At 35.5% G+C, this 24,491-nt stretch overlaps 1 protein-coding gene across 1 annotated transcript in view; it reads left to right on the forward strand.

The window, feature by feature from the left end:
• The window catches only part of DNAH12 (dynein axonemal heavy chain 12), a 58,279-nt gene that overhangs the window by 32,214 nt on the left and 1,574 nt on the right, over nucleotides 1-24,491 (forward strand). The window contains exons 42-72 of the mRNA XM_053988944.1: nucleotides 137-315; nucleotides 1,869-2,061; nucleotides 2,160-2,321; nucleotides 3,641-3,835; nucleotides 4,636-4,769; nucleotides 4,995-5,157; nucleotides 5,609-5,689; nucleotides 6,763-6,939; nucleotides 7,307-7,438; nucleotides 7,869-7,958; nucleotides 8,909-9,049; nucleotides 9,174-9,415; nucleotides 9,746-9,893; nucleotides 10,821-10,966; nucleotides 11,368-11,582; nucleotides 12,468-12,660; nucleotides 13,538-13,730; nucleotides 14,161-14,333; nucleotides 14,836-14,976; nucleotides 15,718-15,876; nucleotides 16,883-17,027; nucleotides 17,876-18,026; nucleotides 18,270-18,523; nucleotides 19,065-19,205; nucleotides 20,000-20,137; nucleotides 21,004-21,237; nucleotides 21,644-21,829; nucleotides 22,362-22,465; nucleotides 23,072-23,276; nucleotides 23,457-23,594; nucleotides 24,393-24,484. Of these exons, the coding sequence (XP_053844919.1) occupies nucleotides 137-315; nucleotides 1,869-2,061; nucleotides 2,160-2,321; nucleotides 3,641-3,835; nucleotides 4,636-4,769; nucleotides 4,995-5,157; nucleotides 5,609-5,689; nucleotides 6,763-6,939; nucleotides 7,307-7,438; nucleotides 7,869-7,958; nucleotides 8,909-9,049; nucleotides 9,174-9,415; nucleotides 9,746-9,893; nucleotides 10,821-10,966; nucleotides 11,368-11,582; nucleotides 12,468-12,660; nucleotides 13,538-13,730; nucleotides 14,161-14,333; nucleotides 14,836-14,976; nucleotides 15,718-15,876; nucleotides 16,883-17,027; nucleotides 17,876-18,026; nucleotides 18,270-18,523; nucleotides 19,065-19,205; nucleotides 20,000-20,137; nucleotides 21,004-21,237; nucleotides 21,644-21,829; nucleotides 22,362-22,465; nucleotides 23,072-23,276; nucleotides 23,457-23,594; nucleotides 24,393-24,484 (5,045 nt within the window). The remainder of the gene's footprint in view (nucleotides 1-136; nucleotides 316-1,868; nucleotides 2,062-2,159; nucleotides 2,322-3,640; nucleotides 3,836-4,635; nucleotides 4,770-4,994; nucleotides 5,158-5,608; nucleotides 5,690-6,762; nucleotides 6,940-7,306; nucleotides 7,439-7,868; nucleotides 7,959-8,908; nucleotides 9,050-9,173; nucleotides 9,416-9,745; nucleotides 9,894-10,820; nucleotides 10,967-11,367; nucleotides 11,583-12,467; nucleotides 12,661-13,537; nucleotides 13,731-14,160; nucleotides 14,334-14,835; nucleotides 14,977-15,717; nucleotides 15,877-16,882; nucleotides 17,028-17,875; nucleotides 18,027-18,269; nucleotides 18,524-19,064; nucleotides 19,206-19,999; nucleotides 20,138-21,003; nucleotides 21,238-21,643; nucleotides 21,830-22,361; nucleotides 22,466-23,071; nucleotides 23,277-23,456; nucleotides 23,595-24,392; nucleotides 24,485-24,491) is intronic.

Genomic DNA, 24,491 nt, shown 5'->3' on the forward strand with positions numbered 1-24,491 from the left:
TGAAAATATTTTGGAGTACTTATTCTTGTGTCTGGGGTATTTGTCAAAATTCTCCTTTGTTTTCTAAATTTACAGTGAGGAATATATTAATTAAATATTAAACTTGACTTCATAATTTGTTGAATATTTGCCATAGGTAACAGAAGAAAACATGAGAAGTTTGTGTTTTGGTGACTACATGGATCCAGAACTTGAGGGAGATGAAAGACTTTATGTTGAGGTTCCAAGCATTGAGGAGTTTGGTGATGTTGTGGAGCAGTGTCTGGATGAATATAATCAAACCCAGAAAACAAGAATGAACCTTGTTGTTTTCAGGTTTTTATGATCTGTTTTATTAAGAGCTTTAAGCTGTAGTTGACAGTTCAGTATATTCCATTTTGTGGACTGTGGTTTTTGGTATGTCTCCTCCCCTTTATGCATCCTTTATAGTGTTTGTGGTGTTATTCCTTTTTGAATGGAAGTAAACTGATTTCTTTTTTTATGCTTCTCCTTTTTCTATCTGAAAGTAAATAATGAGAAGCTTTTCTCCTAATAGGCTTTGAATATTTTCCTAGTTGTTACAGAAACATTGAGCACTGAATCAGGCAGTGCTGTACTTCTCCTAGGCCGCTGTCACCAGTGAAGATGGATGTCACTGGACCTTCATTCCCCAAGGACAAGCATCTCAAGAGGGAGATGTTCACAATCATAGCTGTCTGTTTGCTCTGTTGTTATGCAGCACAGCTGTGCACCCAGCTGGTGCTGCAGCTAATCCTGTGAAATCTTAGACTCTGCAGGCCCTTATTGTTACCTTAACTTGTGATCATGCAGAGCTACAACTGAGAGGGATTAGGAGATCAAACTCCTCCCTCCTCCCTGTTGCTAGAGATTACCACCTCTTCATATTTGCCAGGGTAACTTGACATGTAGATACTTCGTGGAGGTGATTAGAGTTATTTCAAACAGTTCTAGTAGCAGCTTATTTTAGTCTAGGTCATTTTGCCAAGCTGGATTTCTGAGTGCCTGTATGTACAGCTGGGCTCTCAGTTTGAAGAGCTGGCAGCCTCTGATTTCCTGGGTGTAGAAGCAGTATTCCAGTGACCTCACTGAACAGCAGCCAGGCGAGCATGTTTGGCTGTAGCCTTAGAGTTCAATCTCATGGATAACATCTGAATTTGTTTCTTTTATTTTACTAACCTGTAAAAATAAACCAGAATTTATCTTTTTTGAAATGTTTGAAAGTTTTTTTGAGACTACTTTTAATAGCTGCTCAGTTTGCTTTAATTACCCCATGCCCTGTGCTTAAGCAGGGGATCTCCTAATAGGCCTTGCTTCATATTCTGAGATAAATCATGCCAGAGTTTTGACAAGGACTCTCAGTAACGTGCAGATACTGCTTCTTGAGGATGTTCCAATGTCAATTTCACATATAAGTTATAAAACACTGTCAGAGGTAGAGGAAAGGGAGATGTTTGTTGATATAAACCATGTTCCCCCAGTGGTTACTTTAAAAAGATACTGAAATTGCTGTTCAAGAAAGTTAAAATTGATAATACTGCTGTTATTATGAAGTAGAGAATTAATGTTTTTCATTTCCTTTAACACATTTATCCTTACAGTGCTCCTGTTCTTACCTCTGCATGCTCTTTCTAGCAAATTGTAATAATTTAGCTACATAGTGATATTTGTATAATAGAAGAATTATAAGTTTTACTTTATTTTGTGGTTCATGCTCACTCTCTTTTTTCCTCTTCCTCTCTACCCCACCCCACCCTGCATTCGGAAATTTGTTTTGGAGATGCTACTCCTTGATTTTTTTCCCAGATTGATGGGTGCATAGATATCCATGTATTTCTGCTCTTTGGGTAATCAGTGTGCTCCCAATGCAGGTACATGTTGGAGCATTTGTCTCGGCTGAGCCGCATCCTGAAGCAGTCCGGGGGGAATGCTCTGCTGGTTGGAATGGGAGGCAGCGGGCGGCAGTCTCTGACCCGCCTGGCAGCCTTCATGGCAAGAATGTGTGTTTTTCAACCAGAGATTTCTAAGACCTATGGTACAAATGAGTGGAGAGAAGATCTGAAAGTGAGTATTAATAACCTGTCTACATTTTGACTTAATTTTGTTTTGGAACATACTATTTTGTTTTGGAACGTACAATTTTAACTGTCTTTCTTTTTCAGAGACTTCTGAGAAATGCAGGTGTTAAAGGCTTGAAAACTGTATTTCTAATCACAGACACACAGCTTAAAGAAGAAAGCTTTTTAGAAGATATTGACAGTGTCCTCAACACAGGAGAGGTTCCCAATCTTTTTGCAGCAGATGAGAAACAAGAAATTGTAGAGGTATCTTTAGAAACTCTCTTTAATTTCACTTCCCTTTTAATCCACTTGATCAGTTCAGTGTGAAATGTGGCTTTTGGACATTTGGACTTAATTCTGTAACTTGTTTTTGAGATTTTAGATAAATCAACTTAGTAAACTAATGGAGTAGTTTATGCCAACCGCAAGCTTTAATTCTGACCTAGCGCTCTGTTCACAGACACATCAAGTTGTGCATGTAGAGAACTTACATCGTTCACGAATACCCTGTGGCTGTAGTTATTTTTGTAGTGTATTGTGTAGGACAAGACTGTGCATCATAATGTTTTCATTGATCAGTGAAGAGCAAAGATGTGACATTTTTATTGGAACACATGGCCCACCTTTCTCTATAGACTCCTACTCTCTGGGGCACTAGGGCACTGTTAGACAGAATGTCATAGTCCTGACATTTCTATTCAGAGGCAAAGGTGCTCCATGATTTTAGGCTCAGAAGTAAGAATGCAATGTACTCAAGCGAATTAAAAACAAAATTAACTAAAATCAGGCTTGGATTTTCACAATAGCAGTCACAATTTTTTTTGGGAAGGAGGGGCATCAATCTTTGTATACATCAAGCTGGAAACTTAATGTTAGCAAACAATATTTGGAACTGTATGCTGTGCTGTCTCCCTATTTCTGTGATTTAAGTAGGTATGCTTCTAGTTGATTTTCAAAGTGGTTCTTAGTACACACACAAATGTTCTTTATTACAGCATCTCTATCACTTGATAGATATTACTATTGGTTTTTCTTGCACTTAAGTTATGGACCATGTTGATACCTGGATTCATGTATCTTTCAAAGAAGTTAGATTATAATTCTTGTGAGCTTTTTCTACTACTATTTCATTCTTACCAGGTATATAGTGACAATATTAGAATAATATGGCTCTTTTCCAATTTTACAGTTTGTGTGAACATATTCAGGGGGTATGTGCTGGAACTTGGTAGCTATCCACAATGTGCCAGCTGGAGCAAAGTTGGTTTTTATTCATTTAAATCTGCTCCCTCCAAAGAATTCTTTTACTCTGTTGTTATGATCTACTCTCTGTTGCTCAGAGCAGCAGATGATCATTTCTGAAGCATTTTCAAATGCTGAAAGGGTCACAGATAAATAGTGCAATCCTGTTCTCAGACAGTATTTACTACTTGTTCTGGTTTTCTACTTTATTTTGCCTGTTTCATTTCCACTAAAAAATTTAATTTCCTGGTGATGCTACCATTAATACGATTGCTATGGGACTTCAGATGTGCTTAATGAGAATTTATGTAACATTTTTTATGCTATGTATTATTCCTAAGGGTGTTCGTGCAGCAGTTCAGGCTGGTGATAAAGGTGAAGAACTCAGTCCCTTGGCCTTGTATGCACTTTTTGTGAACTTCTGCAAAGAAAATCTCCACATTGTGGTGGCATTCAGCCCAATTGGAGATGCTTTCCGCAATCGTCTGAGACAGTTTCCGTCGCTCATCAACTGCTGTACTATTGATTGGTTCCAGGTATGGGAAAATATTTATATTAGTTCCTCAAAAATCTGCTTCAGCTCTCTAGCTCTCTGTATTTCTAAGTGCCATTAGATTTTCTTTTGTCTTCCTTGTAGAAGTACTCCTTGTTTTTCAAAATTTTAAAATTACATAAGCCTGTTCTGTAATATTTTGGGAGTTCTTTGATGTATGATCTCAACATTTCTACATCTAAATGAAGTTAAATTTTGTTGCTACACATTTCTGAAGTATGAATAGTCTTAGTTTGATGATGGAAATTTGTAATTTTATTACAGAATGTGTATGTTTTAAAGGACTAGAGAAACCATTTCATTGTGACTAAAATTATCTTAATTGTGGCTGCCTATTAAGCAGGTCATCAATTGTAGGAATGACTAGCAAATACAAATCCTCTTGTTTATCAGTAGATCTTTTACAGCAGAATAAAACTTGGAGAAATAGTATCAATGTAGGCAGTATTGCTCTGAGAAAAGCACAGTTAGCTCTATAGCTTGACCCAATCCTGATGTAAATTAATTTTTCTGCCAAAGGATGAATAGACACATTCCACAGGATGGAATGTTACTGTGTAGCTTTGAGCTAGAAGATCAACCAGGAGTTACCAGAAAAGATTGCACGGGTGGTGACCTTGTTGCCTGAGCTAACCAACCCTTTTATCAGTTCATTGTTCTTGAGACACAGCTGGGACTAGTGTGTCTCATTCTGGTGGTTTGAATGGTAAAACTTGATTTCAACATTTGAAGACTGCTAACAGTTGAATTTTATTAATTCTTTCTTCCTCACTTCTCCCTCAGCCGTGGCCTGAAGATGCCCTTGAACGTGTGGCTAGTAAGTTCTTAGAAACCCTTCAGCTCACAGACACGGAGCGTCAGGCAGTTGTGCCCATCTGTCAATACTTTCATACTTCAGTTTTGTCACTCTCTCAAAGGTCAGTCTGTAGATTTTGCAAACAATCATAAAGTATTAGGTGACTGAGTTTCAATGCTACTCATTTATATATTAAAAGTTAACAGAACTATTTGCCTTCATAAAAATTATATAAAATCACTGAAATTGTTAATTCCTGTCGAACAGTTACATAACTTTGCTAATGATAAACTAAAAAAGAAATCAAAATTTAAGTTACTCTTTCTGTTTTTTGCTTTTTTAATAGGTTTTTACAAAGTCTGGGACGCCATAATTATGTTACTCCTACTTCTTATCTTGAGCTTATTGCTGCATTTCAGAGACTTCTTACTGAGAAACGAGACAGTGTAATGAAAGCGAAGAAGAAATATGTGAATGGGCTAGATAAACTAGCTTTTGCTGAGTCACAGGTGAGTTATGACAAATATGGAACTGAAATTAGGAAATGTTTGTCAAATGCAGGTCTTTTTCTGGAGAAGTCACTCAGAAGTGCTACTTCAGATTTTGTTTAGCTCAATCTTCAGCAGTAAAATTAACAAATGTATTTTGCCTTTTCTTTCCTGCAATCGCTGAACTTGTGCCAAAGCCATACCTCTCTAAGCGTATATTGTTAAGTAGTATATGAACAGAACTGTCATTTCCTTGGTGGTTAACAGGTGACAGTAAGTGATCATAGTTCTTAAAATTAGACACTGTATGTAGGAGATAAAAATATGTCTTGGGAATGTTTTGATTTGAAACTGAATGTTACATCCTTCTATCAATAAATTAGTCATTAGGTAAAATCTAGGTCTTAAAGAAATTGCTGGAAATTGTGCTTGACCCTTCTCCATCCCACCTGATTCTTTTGTATGTGCATAGGTTGGTAGGATGAAAGTAGAATTAATTGAACTGCAGCCCAAACTGGAAGAGGCTAAAGTGGAAAATGCAAGCATGATGAAGGTAGAGTTATAAAAATACAGCTTTGTGGCTTTTAATGTAAGCATGTCTCTTATTTCATTGATGTGTGACTTTGTGAAACTACGAGTTGAATTGAGATTTTTGAGCTCACTCCTTATTTATAGAGGTTTCCAGTATTCTGAAACTGGTTATTTATGTTTATAGCCATAGAACAGAAATAAAATTTCATTCTTTTTATAAAATACATTCTCAGGATATACAGTCATTGCCTAAGCTCCATGCTGAAGGATGTTAGAGGAACTTTCATGATAATAGTGATTAAATCAGATTTCCCAAGTTGATTCACAAACCTCAAATAGTTTTTCCATATGACCAGATATGACAAAACAAACAAAAGCAGTTTTTGCATGGTCTGTTTTTGCATGCACAGGGATTATATGATTTATAAAATGATCCTAAACCCAGTTACTTTCATGGGAATTTAGTCATATTTAGGATCAAAAATAAAAAAAAACCCTAGGTGTTTTGAAAATTCCAGTATATTAAAATATACACATAATTATCTAGTATGTGACTGTTGCATCACCAAAAACCATTATTTAATTGACATGTTATACACTTGTTTCTGATTCCTAAGTGTTTTTACAGATACAGTGATAGCTCTTCTACCTCTAAGAAAACTGAATGTCACTTCCCTAAAACTGCAAAGGGAGTTGGATAAAGGCTTGACTTATCCCTGAAAAGAAAATAAATTTCAATAGTCAGAGTTACAGATTATGAAGCTAAAACTCCCTGTAAAAGCTCATCCATTTTAGTTACAGCATGATGCAAAAACATGAGGAGCTTCTCCTGAACTTCAAACGTATTTTAAATAACTTTTTTTTGAGAGTAATCTGCTATCATGCAGTTTATCTACTGTTAAAACTCCATGATGATGTTGCAATATGCTAAGAAATTATTCCCTTAACATAAATTGATATTTTGTTATCATATTAAAAACTTCAATATTCCCTTTATGTTTTACAGTATTCTGTAAGTTCTATAGCAGGTAATTTCAGTTCATTTGATTATTCACAGCACAATATAAATAAAGTCCACTCATGGTTTTTCTTTAGATTATAGAAGTAGAATCTGCAGAAGTAGAAGAAAAAAGAAAAATTGTTAAAGTGGATGAAGAAATTGCTACAGCAAAAGCTGAAGAAGCTCAGGCACTGAAAAATGAATGTGAGAGTGACCTGGCTGAGGCAATACCTGTCATGGAGGCTGCAATTGGTGCTCTTGACACTTTGAAGGCAAGCTGATCTAAATTTCAGCATTTGAAAGTGTTATGTAACTCTCTAAAATGAAGTAGAAATTTAGAAGACTAAGAGATATTTTAGATGACACAAAAGTGTATAAAAAATATTCTGACCTGGAATTTTTAAAACATAATTTTATTTAATCATTAATTTACAGTTTATTAGCATTTTTTTTTCCCTCTGCATAGTGGATATTGATGGATATTGTTAATTGTGATGGTAACATTGTATCATCCCTTCTAAATGTCCTCTGTTACCACTTATGTTCATTGGTGATGGTGTTAATAAATACTCTTTTTTCTATCAATTCATCTACTGAATGCTGAGAAAGACATAATACTTAATGTATTCTTTATTTTAGCCTTCTGATATAGCAGTTGTCAAAACAATGAAAAATCCTCCATCTGGTGTCAAACTTGTCATGGCTGCTGTCTGTGTCATAAGAGAAAAAAAACCTGAAAGAATTGCAGATCCTTCAGGATCTGGAGGCAAGGTAAAATGGCAGACAATAGTCTGAAATAAAAATGTAATTAATGTTCTTCCCAACGCTTATCCAAGAAACAAGGTAACCTAAGGTCCATTAAAGTAGGCAAGTACTTATAGCCTCTACCCAGGATTTTACTGAAAACTTTCAGTATTCCTTATTTTCCAATTTTTTTAATGTGCCAGATTTAATTTGCTTTACACATTTCTTGAGAATAGATAATACCTAACTTCCCTGAGACACTGTTTACTTTTTGACTGAAAGTATGATTGGAAGGAAATGTTTGATCTGACAGACTTTCTGCATTATTGGCATCTCAAGGAGATACCAGATTATCAGTATTAAATATTCATGAATTTTAATTAAATGAGGTTTCTAATTTTTTTTTATGTGTATTTGTGTTAAAGCCTGAAAAGGTATTTCCTACTATGTTTTGTAGATTTTGGATTATTGGGGTGTAAGCCAGAAAATGCTTGGCAACATGAATTTCTTAAAGGAATTGAAAGCCTGTTCTGAGAAACCCATTCCGGTAAGGCTTTTTCAGTGATTTTTACCAGACTCTTTCTTGCAGGGAAAAAAAAAAAAAAAAAAAGGGAAAATACTTTATTGGAGACATTATTTGTCCAAATCAATCAGTTTCTTCTGAGCCTCATTTTACATATTCTGTTTTGGGAGTTGACTGGGGTTTTTTGCTGGAACCAATGGACATTTGATCCATGTCCAACTTCCTATGACTTTTTGTTTTACTAGATCAACCATTCACCATTCAGCATTATAAACTTTTTTTATAATTGGCTGTCAATTGCTGCCTTTCTTAACATCTTTTTCTAATTGTATTATTTTTGATTAAGTGAATGAGTGATGACAAAATGGGTAATAATTTGTTAATTATACTGGCAGATATACAGTAAATGCAGAAATGTACTAGCCTTTCAAACGTTATTTCTCCCAAAGGTCTTGCTATCCAAGAGTATGATTCTTGCCCTTTGCTGAATTAATTGGAAATTGAATATGCTTTGTCCTTGATAGAATGTGCTTTGCCCTTTATAAAACCGATACCCAAAAATAGGCACAAGCAATTATATTTTGTATTACATTAGGAGAAATGCATTTTTATAGTGTCCTCAAAGTTGTGTATTGAGAAAAAGATAGCACATAATGGAATTGGTGTGTTTTGCATAAGAGGTAGTGTAAATTAAGGCTTCTATGTGACTGTAATGTTCTTAGCACTTATGGAGCTGCCACATGGAAGATACAGCAAATGCATGATTAGAAAGGGTAAGGGTAGGATTAGAATGAAAATAGGAAAAGACTATGAAACACGATAGGAAGATCAAAACAAACGAGCAGTGATTTCTACAACAATTAATATGGAATAGTTCTTTCTTATTTCATTGTGTAGAGAAATGGCAATGAATCAGTTCAATTTTGAAGTGTCAGCCATGAGATCTGACAGGCTATAATGCTTTTGCTACCCAGGAAGCTGTCATGCAGAAGATTCGGACTGAATACCTCACTAATCCAGAGTTTGATCCACAAGTGGTGGCTAAAGCTTCCTCAGCAGCAGAGGGTTTGTGCAAATGGATTAAGGGAATGGAAGTCTTTCACAGGGTATCAAAGGTATCTTTGCCCCTTGGTGCTATGGAATCTTCCTTTACTCCATGTATTCACCCTACGCATTGTGCTTAATAACAAAGTTACAAAACTGTACTAAAGCATTTGTGGATTGGTTGTAATTGAATAGGAGATTGAACCCAAAAAAGAACGTTTAAAAGTGGCAGAGGAGTCCTTGGCAGTGACAATGGAACTGTTGAATCAGAAGAGAGGAGAACTTGCAGAAGTTGAAGGCCGTTTGGCTGCTTTGCAACAAACCTTCACTGAAAAGACAGAAGAAAAGGCTCGTTTGGAATTCCAGGTTGATATGTGTGCTAAAAAACTGGAACGAGCAGAGAAGTTGATTGGAGGCCTTGGTGGAGAGAAAACAAGGTTAGTTTAAAGTTCAAATGTCAGATAAAACAACCACTGTAGAAATAGAATTTGAAATTACATTGTCTAAGCCTTTAATGCTGTGTTTTTGTCTGAGGACTGTGACGCAAAAGAATGTCCAGCACCTTGAAATATTCCTAGTTGTTTGTAGCATAAAAATATGGGCAGCAACATTGGGAAAATTGTAGCAGAAATCGTTTCAAAATGAGAATAGAATACATGAATGAAGTTCTCATATTTTTCACCTAAGATGAACAAAAGCAAGTTGGTTTTTAACATCAATATCATTAATGTGGAGGTTTTAGTATGACTTTTTTCTGCTTGTCATAGATGGAATCAAGCTGCATGTGATCTTCAAGAGGAATATGATAATCTGACAGGAGATATTCTGATATCAGCTGGTGTAATAGCATATCTGGGAGCTTTTACTGCTGGATTTCGACAAGAATGTACCAAAGATTGGAGCAAACTGTGCGAGGTTAGAAGGTTGTCTTAGAGTCAAATAAATGTTTTGATTTTTTGAGACTACTGCAAAAGGCTTCAAAAAGCCCTTGTAATTTACCTAATATTAGCCTAATAAACCTCATGGGTAAACCAATGGGACCAATTCTGCTGATCCAATATTTTGTAGATTTGAATATAATTAAATCAGTGAATTTAATCCGCACTTATATTTTACTCCACAATAGCATATCAGAAACAAGAGATTATCATTGATTTTGTAAGGCTTGATGGTTACTGAAGTAAAATCTCATTGTTTTCTGTATTTTGCCTTTAAATAAAATAAATAAATTTAAAATGCAATTATGTGTAATGTAAAACATTCTATAACTTACACCATCAAATATTTGTATGTTAATTAGATGGTTAATTGTGTGGTTGGTAAAGGGACATTTCCAACATAGGGATCCTGACCCTAACCCTTACACTTGACCCTGACCCTAACCCCTAACCCTAATGGCATATGAATGCCGTAATTCATAAATCAAATAAATTCATAAATAATAAGTCAAGGTATTTGGAAGCACTTAAAAATGCATGAAACAGTAACAAATCAGCAGGGGATTGCTGTACTGATTTAATGTAAGATATAATTAGATATTTCCAACTGTGTATGAATTTCTTAAGTCATAACTTTAAGTAGCAAACCTCACACTTTATTAATGTACCAAAAACTAAAAAATTTGATGAGAGAGTAAATATTTAGTGAGAAAATGTAGTTAATTATTGAAATTATAGTTTTATTTTCCCCAGGATTTTTACTTATACATATGACCTATTTCAGTCTCTTAAAACAAAATGTACACTGTCATTTTTGGATTGAAATGGCATTTAATAAAGACATAAAGAAACACAGAATAAAGAAAAATGTTTATTTTGTTGGGTTTTCTCCCCTCTTTTTCAGGAGAAAGAAATCCCTTGTTCTAAGAATTTCTCTTTGAGCAAGAATCTTGGTGACCCAATAAAAATAAGAGCCTGGAATATTGCTGGTTTGCCAACTGACGTATTTTCTGTAGACAATGGGGTCATTGTTGACAATTCAAGACGTTGGTAAGTGACAAAAAGGTTTAATTTTCAAATTCAAGCAAGTTCCCACTTTAAAAAAAAAGAATATATCTGGAAACAGTGTAGCTTCTGTAGAGCAATATAATTTAAAAAGGAGTGGAATCTTTACATTCCGGGGGGGGAACAATATTTTACAAGAATTCTGTATTCTGGTTATTTTATGAAAATTGTTAAACATTTTTTGCAACTTTTAAAGCTATTTCTGCTGTTACTTTTCAAATTATTGTAAAACACCAATGCATCCATTATTTATTCACTGATATCTTAAAATAACATAATTAAATTGTATCACTTCTTCTCAATAGTCTAATACCGAAACATATAAAATAGTTTAAAATTTTGGAAAATGCCTGCAAGCACTGAGAAAACTGTCCTGTGTTTTCTAGGCCATTAATGATTGATCCTCAAGGTCAAGCAAATAAATGGATCAAGAATTTTGAGAAGGACAACCGTCTGAATGTTATCAAGATCAGTGACACAGATTATATGAGAACTGTGGAGAACTGCATTCAGTTTGGGACTCCACTGCTGCTAGAAAACGTTGGGGAAGAATTAGACCCGTCTCTTGAACCTTTGCTGCTTAAACAGACATTTAAACAAGGTACAGCAGAATTAATTTAGGGACCTGAAGGAGAGGACATTAATGTTCAGTTTCTAGTTTCTGGCACCACCTGATGTTTTTCATCTTGCTCTCTTCTTGCATTAATTCTGCCTCTGGTAAGAGAAGGGTAATTGCACAACAGCCTGAAATTTTGCTTTTTAATAAATGTCATTCCTGCCTATCATGAAAATGGTTTTATGTGAAAACCTTTACCAGATCGCTATAGGAAACGAAAGAAATTCTGTGAAGGAAACATTGTCAGTGAAATTGTTTTGCTTGTTCATTTTCATATGTTTTAGTCTAACAGTAATATTTGCTAAATTTTGCACAAATAAAGCTGTCAAGACATTTTGCTTGAGGCACAATTTTCACTGTACTTAGCAAGTAGCTATGAATTTGGTTTCCAACTTTTCCTCCTGTTAGATGACAGAAAAGTGCACATAAAGAAAAATATGTCTTCCCTTCCTTCTTACCTAGTTTGTCCTTATTGGTTTTCATGTTCAGAATTAAAAAGAAAAGGAAAGTAAAGCTCAAACACTTTTTTTTCTTTGTCTTCAGACAAATAATTCAAGGGAGGAGTAATCTGTAAGAATAGAATATTTGGGAATATTTCCACAGCTCTCTCTTGCTGTCTCTAGTTTTTGTATATGCAAATTGGAAGTACAGTAGTGATAGGATTGACTTGATTTCATCTGCTGAGAGTGATAAGTGGCCTCACTGAAGTCTGTGAGAATTTTTCAGACTATCAGATATATTTACTAATTTTTACTTCTCAGCAAATTTGTCATTGATGAGAAGTTTGCTTTTATTTAATGATAGAAGTATTTTTTCCTATGAATAATCGGAGTAGATAAGTTTTCTTAATGTTTCTCTTCTTAACTTCAGGAGGTGTGGAGTGTATCAGGCTTGGTGAGAGCATTATTGAGTATTCCAGTGATTTCAAGTTTTTTATTACCACAAAACTAAGAAATCCACACTACATGCCTGAACTTGCTACAAAAGTTTTATTACTCAATTTTATGATAACACCAGAGGGACTTGAAGACCAGCTGCTAGGTATTGTTGTAGCAGAAGAGAGGTAAGTGTCTCTTTATGGTAAACAGCCATTAAAGGATTTTATGGCATAATTCCAAGTAAATGGGAAATTAATTTATTGTATAGAAAATTGGATGTTGCAAGGCATAAATGTTGTCGCTATTGGACACAAAAATCAGGACAACAAAATGTTGCTCAGTAACAGCTTTAAATTAAAATTGTATTACTTGAAAAGTTTATTAGGGAAATGTGAGGGGTAAGTGTCCACAAGTTAATTAAAACAGCAGATGTGAAATCATTGTTTTTTCATGGCAATTTTGCAATTTTCTCCTGAAATATTCCTTGAATGTTAGAAAACTTTGTAAATATTATTTGTATCATTACTGTTATTTTTTCAATGTGATTGAACTGCTAGACAAAGATGCAGAACAATGAGGATTTCATTTTAATTTTGTATGAAATAAATGCAAAGTACTTCTGAAACTGATTATGGATCATATCTGAGCCCTCACAGAGGCATAGAGAAATAGTGTCTGGGTTAGACAGGCATGTCTGTGTAACTGGGGTAAACTGTTTGCTAACAAAAGTGCTTCCAGCAGTAAACTGGCTCTGCATATCACTTGGTGTTTTTTTTCAGGCAGCAGCAATACAATAAAGGAAAAGTAAAATGCACTGCCATTTTCAAAATGCTAAGATGTTAAAGATTAGACCATCATTTCCAAATACTGAGTAGAAGTAATGCGAAGAAATATATACTCACCAGTATAAATAGATGTCAAACACCAAAAACCACCTCAAACTGAAAAGAATATTCACAAATAACTTCCTGTAGGAAGAGGGGGTAATTTTCATGGGCTTCTTTTGCAGCCAGTGTAAGATGAACATTGACTGATTTTGGTTTTTGTGTTTTTCTTCATTAGGCCAGATTTAGAAGAGGAAAGAAATGCTCTCATTGTTCAGTCTGCAGCCAATAAAAAGAATCTACAAGAAATTGAAAAGAAAATTTTAGAAACTTTAGAGTCATCTGAAGGTGATATTTTGGAAGATGAGACTGCCATCCAGGTCTTAGATTCTGCCAAAGTCATGGCTAATGAGATCACAAGAAAACAGCAGGTAACGAATATGTATGTGTGCTTCCCTCAATAATACTGAGAAATTAAATTTTAAAATTTGCAGCTAGCAGAAGGTCTCTGATTTGGATGCATAGGACAAGGAGTAAATTTGGTACTTGTGAAATGGAAAGAGAAATAAAATTGGATCTGTTCTAGAATCTTCACTGGTAGTTTATTCAGTCTTTAAAATGTTTTGAAGTATGTTTATCTGTAGTGCAGTTAAATAGATCAGGCAGCACTGGGGCAGGGCCAAGTGCTCATTTTACCTACTGGGGTGGTGCTTTCTGGAGCAGAAAAGTTGCATTACTCTGGTGTTACAGTGCTGTATGAAACTATTTTGGAAATGTTATTAAGTAGTAATGTTTTTGTAGAACATGAAGAGTATTAAGACTATTAGAAGCTGTTGTTTCTCCCCTGCTGTTGTTGTGCAGATTGCAGAGAAGACGGAGCTGAAGATTGCGGAGTCGCGGGAGGCGTACCGGCCCGTGGCGCAGCACTCGGCCGTGCTGTTCTTCAGCATCGCAGACCTGGCCAACATCGACCCCATGTACCAGTACTCCCTCAGCTGGTTCGTCAGCCTCTACATCAGCTCCATTCATGACAGGTAAGGAGGGTCTGTCTGCACAAAATAAGGGGGTTTCATTCTCTTCTTATGAGTAGTTTTCTCCATTTGGAAACAATTTACCTCCTTAAATGCAGGATTTTGAAGAAAAATAGGATTTATTAATGAATTAATTTATCTTTTTAGTTACTGTTGAAACAAATGATGAACTGCAAGGATATGCTATATTTAAGTATTTTTAAGAATGTGACTTAGTGTGAAGTCAGGTTCTGAAATAGGCTCCATTTTGAAGACTGAGTGCCACCACTTAACTGTGGCAAATTGATTTCAGCTTATTATTTTGCTTGGGACTTCTAAAAGTGCTACAGTCTTCTAAAAAGACAGGGAGTATAGTTGAAATTTAGGGGAAACTGGCACCTGAGTCCCTTGTGGAGCCTGTGGATCTGATATAAACCCTCCCCAACCCTAAATAGATGAGATTACTTAACGGATTGTATATGTTATTAAATTTGAAGTCTCAGTTTATCACTTCTTTTCTTTTTAGTAATAAATCCAAAGTTTTGAAGAAGCGACTTCAGTATCTAAATGACCACTTCACCTACAATCTGTACTGCCAAGTCTGTCGTTCACTGTTTGAAACAGACAAGCTGCTCTTCTCCTTTCTGTTGTGCTGTAATCTGCTCATGTAAGCTCATTTTTGTGAAGTCTCTTACTAACAGAAACAAATGATTTTATTATGGAAGCAGGTACTGATGAGATGGAATCTTCTTGTGCACATTGATAATAATGCCTTTGGAGTAAGGTCATGAATACTTTGGGCTTTCTAAGATGTGTAATATTAAAAAATGGAAGAGTGTGTGAGTGCATGTATCACTACTACAGGACACATTATGGAAAAAAAAAAGTGTGCCCATTTGTCAATGGTTTTGTCAATGATACATCTATCTTTAAGGGATCTGGGTAGTGTTACATACATTTTGACATTACTTATGTCAAAAATCATTTCTTTTATTTAAGAAACCAAAAGCATTGTCAAGCACTGGAACAGGCTGCTCAGGGCAGTGGTGGAATCACCATCCCTGGAGGCATTTAAAAGCTGTGTTGATGTGGCACTGAGGGACAGGATTTAGTGACAGCTTGGCAGTGCTGGGTTAATGGTTGGACTTGATCTTAAAGGTCTTTTCCAACTTAAACGATTCATTGATTCTAAGATTTACCTCCTGAAACCCTTACTTTTAGTATTAATCAGACATTTTCACCATGCAGTTTTTTAATAATATAGAATATTGAGTTCTGATCTCAGCTCTTACTGAAGTAGAAGCATTCCTAAAGGGCAGTGAAGTGTAATTAGTTTAAAACCACTGTTTATATTATGTAAAATTGTATTTCAATTACTGTGGTTTTTTTTTTTTTTTAATATATATAGGGCTAATAATGAAATAGAACATCAAGAGTTTATGTTCCTACTAACTGGAGGTGTGGGTCTCAAGAATGAGCACAGGAATCCAGATCCATCTTGGCTATCAGATAAGAGCTGGGATGAATTATGTCGTGCCAGTGAATTCCCAGCTATGGAAAGACTGAGGTAAGGTAAAATACCGATGTAAATTGGCCTGAATTGGTTTTGACCAATACATACGTAACATAATGAGAGAAATGCTTGCTATGTTTTCCAAATCAGTGCCAGAATGCAAATGGGAAACCAGCCCCTTTTATTCATTATCATGTTTGCTTCACTTACTCCAATCAGTCAGATCACTAATTATAATATTATGTAATAAAACTATTTTTTCTAAATTATTTGAAGTGTTGCCTAAAGAAACTTTTTTTCTGAAATGTCTTCATGGTAGAGAAACAGTGTTTTAAGGGTTCAGTGAAACCAGAGATGGTAGATGTAGCAGAATTCCACTGCAGTTCTGGGGAAGGAGTTTTTCTAGTAAACTCTATTTGTCTGAACTCAGTACAATTTCACCCTGGGTTTAAATAGAATTTAACACTAAATTCTGGAGACAGCCTGGCTGTACAAGACTTCCATAAATTAGCTGACTGAGTGCAAATACTTGGAGCATTTTGATCTGAATGCAGTAACACTGCTCTCTTAGAAGAAGTTCTTTGAGGTTCTTTTGTGTTTCAGCCCCTTTGGAGTTTAAGTAGCAATGTGGATGATGATTCTGCCTTTAAATAATCTGAGAGTTGTCCCATTGCCAAGGACATACTCTGCGTGTTGTGCGATGGAAAATAGGGGGGTTTTCCCTAGTTGAATTTCCTGGTAATTTTCTTCAGTTAAAGTGTGATGTTTTCCTGAAATAGCGGAGGCAGAAAATTCACCCAGACCTATGAAGGTGCAAGCAGTGCTGGCTGCAGGAACAGACAGAACTTATTGTCAGCTTGGAACCTTTCAGGTGGAATGTCTCCTCAGCAGCATGATGGAAAGAGATTTTTCACTGTTCAGCATGGAGAAGCTCAACTGTAGGATTATTTTCTGATGTAGATATGAAGTGTCTTAAATGATGATACAATGTAATTTGCCTTTGATAAACATTAAACAAAATACTCCAGGTATTTATAGTATTTGTTGTTTTTTTCTCCAGGAGTCATGTCTCTGAAAATATAAGTGAATGGCAAAAAATGTATGATAGCAAAGAGCCTCACAACTTTCCATTACCAGAAGAGTTGAATAATTCATTAACTGAATTACAGAAGATTATAGTTCTTCGGTGCTTAAGACCAGACAAGGTAAAATGATCTGTTATGGAATATTTGTAGACTGTGCCATACATTGTAGCATAGTTTGCCCTGCCTGTTCCAGTAATTATTCTGTTCTTCATCATATTTATTAAGAAAGTAAATGCCGTTCTTATTTTTCAAGTGACCAATACAAACACCTCAAGCATCAGCTGAAATCTTTCTTTCTGACATGATTTACTGAATCTTTTGGAAGATTCTCATTGTTCTAGCTCTCTTGAGATATTTTTTCATGCCTAGGATGTTTCCTGTTGCACTCAGTATACTTGAGAACAGGACATATTAGCCTGAAAAAAAATACACAGGTTATCTAATACCATGTGCTTTCAGGCAAATGATATTTTAGGCAAAAAGAGATAAAACGTGTTGATTTGAATGATCAAGATGAAGTTTCAACAAATTCTGCCTTTGGTGCTCTTAGCAAATTGCATTGCATTTTCTTTAGGAACTATCGATGTTAGAATTTAAGGCATATTGCAATTGCTCCCTTGCATTAATTAAAAATAATTATATTAATATATCCTAAGGGAGAATGTGCTTGTCCTCTGCATCAGGAAAAGCCTGACTCAAGGTCTTAATGTTATTTAATATTATTTATATGAGGTATGTTATTCTTTATTTTCTAAAAACATTATTATTCCTGTTGTAAGGAAAAAATAACGAGGGATGTGTCAACAAGAGGTGAAACCTTTGCTTTTGGATCACTCTTCAAGACTGCTCTCAAATCTCTGCAAATCAGAGAAGTGTCTGCAAGCTTGGGAATTAGGCATAAAAGATACTGTCAGAGCTGCAGTTATGTCTATGTTAATGGTTTGTATTTGCTTTTTTTTTTTTCCCAGATTGTTCCAGCTATTACAACATTTGTTACTGAAAAACTGGGGAAGAAATTTGTAGAGCCACCACCTTTTGATCTAGCAAAAAGTTACTTAGATTCAACTGCTACAGTCCCTTTAATATTTGTGCTGTCTCCAGGAGCAGATCCCATGTCTAGTGAGTATACACAGAAAGTAGGGACCTCAAATTCCCCTTCAATACACAGTGAGGATTATTTTCCACTTGCTGCAAGTAAATTTGAGTGCATTGTGTCAGACTGGTGGAACTCTGTGCCCCTTCAAAATGCTAATTTGTATGTACATGTAAACAGAATAGTAACAGAATATTTTCAATATTTTATTTTCTGACATAATTTCTTTTTAATATATGAGTGCTAAAATCTTATACTTTCTGTTCAAGGCCTCCTGAAATTGGCAAATGACAGAGATATGGTAGGAGATAAGTTTCAGTCCATCTCATTAGGACAAGGACAAGGACCAATAGCTACAAAAATGATTCAAACAGGAATGGAAGAAGGAACATGGGTTTGTTTGCAAAATTGTCATTTAGCTGTCTCATGGATGCCAATGCTGGAGAAAATATGTGAGGAGCTGAACAGTGAAAAATGTCACCCAGAATTCAGACTTTGGCTTACAAGTTACCCTTCACCAAAGGTACGTGTATGGCCCCATAATCTCTGTTTAGGGAAAGTTGATGGCATTTTTAGGGAATTTTTGTATACTTGAATGAGCTGATAATACAAAACTTCACTGAAATGCAATGAGGCTTTGAAGAGATAATTTAACCAAGAAAGGACATTTAAAAATAATTATAAACATGATAATATCAAGCTTCCTTTGTAATGTTTTGATACTGTGATGTGCAATATTTTGTGTACTACTCAGTGGACCTGCAATCTGTCAGCATATATGATTAAGAAGGTTTTTTTGCTCTCACATAAATTAAAACCTTTAGTCTTGCATTTTATCTGTGAAGTGTTGAATACCAAGAAAACATTTTAAAATACAGGTTTATTATTTACAGCAGAGTCTTACTTTCTTGATGCCTTGGAGAATTTTTTATACGCTGTTGACCTTTAAAGTGTAATTTCTTGCAGATAGTTGTTAATGTAAAAAACACAGAATAATAGTATATTGTTAATATAGAATCTATTCCCCACTATCTGAATGCAGTTTTGCTATTTTTTATTTCTAGTTTCCGGTAACCATTCTGCAGAATGGTGTAAAGATGACAAATGAGCCTCCTACTGGTCTCCGGTTAAACCTACTTCAGTCATTTCTTTCTGATCCTATTTCTGATCCTGAATTCTTTGCTGGATGCCCTGGAAAGGAGCTGGTAATGTGCCTGTCTATTGAGAAGATTTTGGACTTTGGGGTTTTTTATCCACAGATATATTGATTTCTTTACAATGAATAATTGCAAGCTAAAATTTTTACTGTGGTTGTGAATTTAGGTTTTGCAATGGTAAAGATAATAAGTTAAGAATTACCTATGCCAGGTAATTTCATGTAGCAATATTTAAAATGGTCTCTTAGGCTTTATTAAATCACTTACATGCTACACACACATAGTACACAATGTACATTGTCTCTGAACATTGATTAGAAAGGCATGTCTGTTGTTATTGAGATGATAAGCACTGAGGAGACCTTTTCTTGCTACCAGGGACCAAGCACTGCAGTGCCCATGTGTCTTATTGATACCTGGTGAACAACTTAGCTAATCATTACCTGTGAAGGAAGTGAAAAACAGTGGGATCAGAGATATGAGTTATCAATATACATAGGTGTGACTGCACCTAAGGACTTGCTTTAAAAATACATTTGTACTTTTTGTTTATCTAATGAACCTTAAAAATAAATATCTGGTGCTATTGGAATTCTTATGAAGTCAGTTGCCCTATACATTAAAGAACATCATGGTACTTGAGGAACTGGCTAAATGTGCTTTCATATGTGGCACTGTGTGTGCACTTGTTCCCTAGGCAAAAACCACAAGGTACTTAGTGGTGGCCTGGATTTATACCTGGGTGGAGAGTGGTAATCCAAGGGTGCTCACTACACAGGCTGCGCACTACTATGAACTTACAGACTAGTTAATAATACATTTTTCTTTTGCTTTTCTCAAAGATATGGGAGAAACTACTCTTTGGAGTTTGTTTCTTCCATGCTCTTGTTCAGGAGAGAAGGAAGTTTGGGCCCCTTGGTTGGAATATACCCTATGGATTTAATGAATCCGACTTGAGAATCAGTATCAGACAGCTGCAGGTAAAATCATTGATTACCTCCTAAACTCTGATCTTGCAAAACAGCTGGGAGTCACAAGGAGCAATACACTGAAGTTACCTCAAATGTTCATAGATATTCAGGACTTCAGCTGTAAAGGCAAGGAATGTCAATTACATTATAAATATTTTCAAAATTACAAATGACATAAAAAGTTTAGATTTCTACAGACATATGGAATATCATGAATATATGTGAGTATTATAAAAGTTAAATTTGTCATGTACAAGAGCTCACTGTTCTTGAGGTAGCCCATGTCAATGACAGTCACCTATTAGGGTGATTAGCAGGGGGACTTTTTTTTACATGTATACTGGTAGTTAACAGAACCTCAGACTATTCTCCTTCCCCAAAATGAGATGGTGAACACTACTTGATCTTCAACGTTTTATAGGCACTCTGTATAAAAGTCAGGAGAATTAAAACTGAATTACAGAAGTTGAGGCTGAAGATTTGAAAAAGTTACCAAGAAGTTAATGAATGAGATTGGAGGAAGATTAAAAGATAAATTAAGTGAAATACATGTTTATTTCTGGTGCATAAAAGTGTCCATCTACAAAGTTTGAACTGGAGAAACCATCCACTTGTAAATAATTGAAGAATGACTTGGATGACTAAGTAATTTTGATATTCATAAGAGGCTTTTGCTCTTAACATGTCTTGATTTTAAACAATAATTTTTACCTGAAAAATAAGATTTCAGAATTTGGATTTCCAGCACCTAGAAAGAAAACTCCATAAACCACAGCTTATACATGGCTCTAGCTTCCAGCCTTTTAGTCTGTTAGGTCCCACTGTTGTTTAGCAGATACTGCAGGCCTCTAGAACTGCTCGTATTTGTGTTTCAGTTATTCATCAATGAGTATAGCCATGTTCCCTTTGAAGCTGTCTCCTACCTGACTGGTGAGTGTAACTATGGAGGCCGAGTGACAGATGACTGGGACAGACGTTTGCTGCTGACAATGCTGGATGACTTCTATAACCCAGATATCATCGAAAATCCTCGTTACACTTTTTCTCCCAGTGGCAACTACTATGCTCCACCCAAAGGCACATATGAGGAGTACATTGAGTTTATTAAGGTAAAAAGTAGCAACAAGATTTGCACTGTTACAATGGTGTGCTAACAAAGCAATCTTTAAAGGTTTAAAGGGGTAGTTTTGCAGCACAATTAATTGTGTGCTCAGGTTCTTGTCAGCATCCTTATGTGATCCTTGCCATGATCTCAAATGTTTTGGAGAGGGAATCAGTAAGCAGATAGGGGGATGTGTAGCATAGATAATTGAGAATGCTTTGGAAATGGCTTTCTGTCATCTGTGAGAGGTGGTGGCTCTATCAGCAGTAATTCTGTCTGCAAATACCTGCCACTAAAGTCCTCACTCACCTGCAGTTGAAGCCAGTGGTAGTTTTTCAGTTACTTCTTAACGAAACCTTGGATGAGATTACTCCTGCTTTATGTCACCCAGACATTTTTTTATTTTGTCCTAGAATCTTCCCTTTACTCAGCACCCAGAAGTATTTGGCTTGCATGAAAATGTGGATATTGCAAAAGATCTTCAGCAAACTAAGATCCTCTTTGAATCTCTGCTTTTAACACAAGGAGGAGGCTCTCAAGGAACTTCTGGGGGTGGTGACAGCACTCTTTATGCAATTGCAGATGATATTCTCAGCAAGGTATTGTATTGTACAAATGACTTCAATTTATCTTTTTACAAAGCAGAAATTCCTTACCTAGAATCTTCAGTGTAAAGTAGATTTCATCTTGAAAGAAAAGCATTCTGAAAGGAACTTAGTGCAATGTGAAAGTAAGAACTTGTGTGGCTGTAACAGACCACAGCTATATTTCAGTTGAAAGAAATTTTATTAATTTTATTAAATAGGCAGAAGACAGTAGAAAGAGAGAAAACAGAGCAAAGAGAACTTGAAAGAACACTTGATTCACTCATGTGAACAAATTTTAAATTAATAAATAGAAACATAATAATACATTTTCATTATATTAAAAACTCTAGGTGTTTTTTTAAAAAATGAACATTAAAATCCCACAGATTTTTATTTAGATTGAACTACTGAATCCTGTATTGCTAAGATACTAATCAGAAAGTTTAGTGGTTTCTATTGCTCTGCAAATTTTCATATTTGCACACCTTTAATGTAAAAACATAATGATATATGGAATCATTTCTAAATGTGTTGTCATTTACAGCTTCCAAAGGATTTTGACATTGAAAGTTGCCTAATTAAATATCCTGTGAGATATGAAGAAAGTATGAACACTGTGCTGGTGCAAGAAATGGAAAGATTTAACCAGTAAGAATGTTCTATTTTATTAAATTTACCAGAAATCATTCATTTCACAGAAAAATATTTCTTGCAAATCACATGCTGCAAGCCCTGTGGTGTGTGAAATATTTTTTTTGTTCCCTTCTAATTGCCTGCAGTGATACCTGCAGTCCGAACACCCTTGCTCCTAGTGGAGAGTCTTCCTGCTTTTCTATTTTTCTCTTCATGTCTCCTGCTTAATTTTCTCCCAAATGCTCTCTGGTCTTAAGTCTCCAAGTTATCCTTATTGCACACCCTCTTCTTTTGCAATCTAAAACTTTTTCCTTCATCTATAATATAGTGGATACATTTGGAGTTCCAAATTTATCCTCTTACAAAAAAATTCAGGATATCAGAGATAGCAAAAGATTTTATTACTATTCCTAGTCTTAAATAAATCTGCACTAATGCACAAATCCATGACTTTAGAGATGTGGCTTATTGTGCAGATATCTATATAGATATATAGATAAAAAGCTATAAAAGTTCTATAGATGCCTCCATAATCCACTTATTTTACTTTTTTTCCAGTGACATAGTCATGTTTAACAAGTCATGCAGAATGTGTGAAAATTGTTTGTTTTTTAATTCTAGTTTAATCCGAACTATTCGCATTACACTAATTAACCTGAAGAAAGCCATTAAAGGACTGGTTGTTATGGATGCTGACCTGGAGGCTCTGTCTGGCAGTCTCCTTGTTGGAAAAGTTCCTGAGAAGTGGGCACAGCATTCATACCCAAGTCTAAAACCATTAGGGAGCTATATTGTTGATTTGCTAGCCAGGCTGAAGTTTTTACAGGTAATGTAAAGTGGCAGTGCTGCCAATTGTTCAATCTACTTTTCCATATAATTTGTCTTTATTGAGAAAGGAGTGATAGGCTTTGTTTAGATTTTCTGGGTACAATTATGTAGAAAATAGTCAAAGAGTATGGGAGTCCTCTCTTTCTAGTTGTTCAATGTATTGCTTTTCTCTCTCCAGGATTGGTATGAATTAGGGAAGCCTGCTGTTTTCTGGCTATCAGGATTCTATTTTACTCAAGCTTTCCTAACTGGAGCCATGCAAAACTATGCCAGGAAGCACAGGATTCCTATTGACCTTCTAGGATATGAATTTGAGGTATGGATAAACTATAAATTAATATTTTATTAATCTGAGTCCTGATATTGTGGTGAGATGCAGTAAATAAATCCTAACTGGAAGGTTCATTTTGCAACTGACTGCAGTCTGAAGATATATATTTGTTAAGACTGGCAGGCTAAATAACCTCTGTAGAAGAGTGTCACACTGTGACATGAAATATCTCACAGAAGCAGGCTAGGTGTAAAAGGAAAGAAAAAGAACCCAAAAAAACCAACTTTATTTTCTGACTCCACTATATATACAATAGCAAAAAATGACAGTGTACTGGAGGTTGAAACTGCCACCTCTCCAACCACACTGGTCAAACCGACAGTCCATCAGTTCTCTCCACTCACAAAAAAAAAAAAAAAAAAAAGTAAAACAATAATTATTTACATGAACATGCGTAAGAAAACTCAGTTGAAATATGTAAATATCAGAAGGCATAGGAACTTTTAGAAGAACTTTAAAACTCTCAAAAGAACAGGGCGACAGAAAAGGTATTCTTGAAGTGATTAAAAGCAATTCTATCACTGGACCCAGAACTCCACTCAAGGAAACAACCTATCCAGTGTATGTTTTTCTGTGTGATTAAAGCCTCATTTTGTAACCTACAAGAAAGGTAATTAACAAACCCAGAGAAGTCTGCTGTCTCTACAGATATGTAAAAAAGTATCATTGAAAGGAAGGGTTACTATGTTATTCTCAGTTTGATTTGGTCTGAAAACGGGCGTAATAGCTCAAAAAGCAAAGAGCTGCGAGAGTTTAATGACTTGGAACACTTATTTCCTGCAGGTTATTCCTCAGGATACTGCTGATACTGCACCAGAGGACGGTGTTTACATCCACGGATTATTTTTAGATGGAGCTCGCTGGGACAGGACCAAGTCAGTA

The sequence above is a fragment of the Vidua macroura genome, chromosome 13 (assembly GCF_024509145.1).
Source record: "Vidua macroura isolate BioBank_ID:100142 chromosome 13, ASM2450914v1, whole genome shotgun sequence".
Lineage (NCBI taxonomy): Eukaryota > Metazoa > Chordata > Aves > Passeriformes > Viduidae > Vidua > Vidua macroura.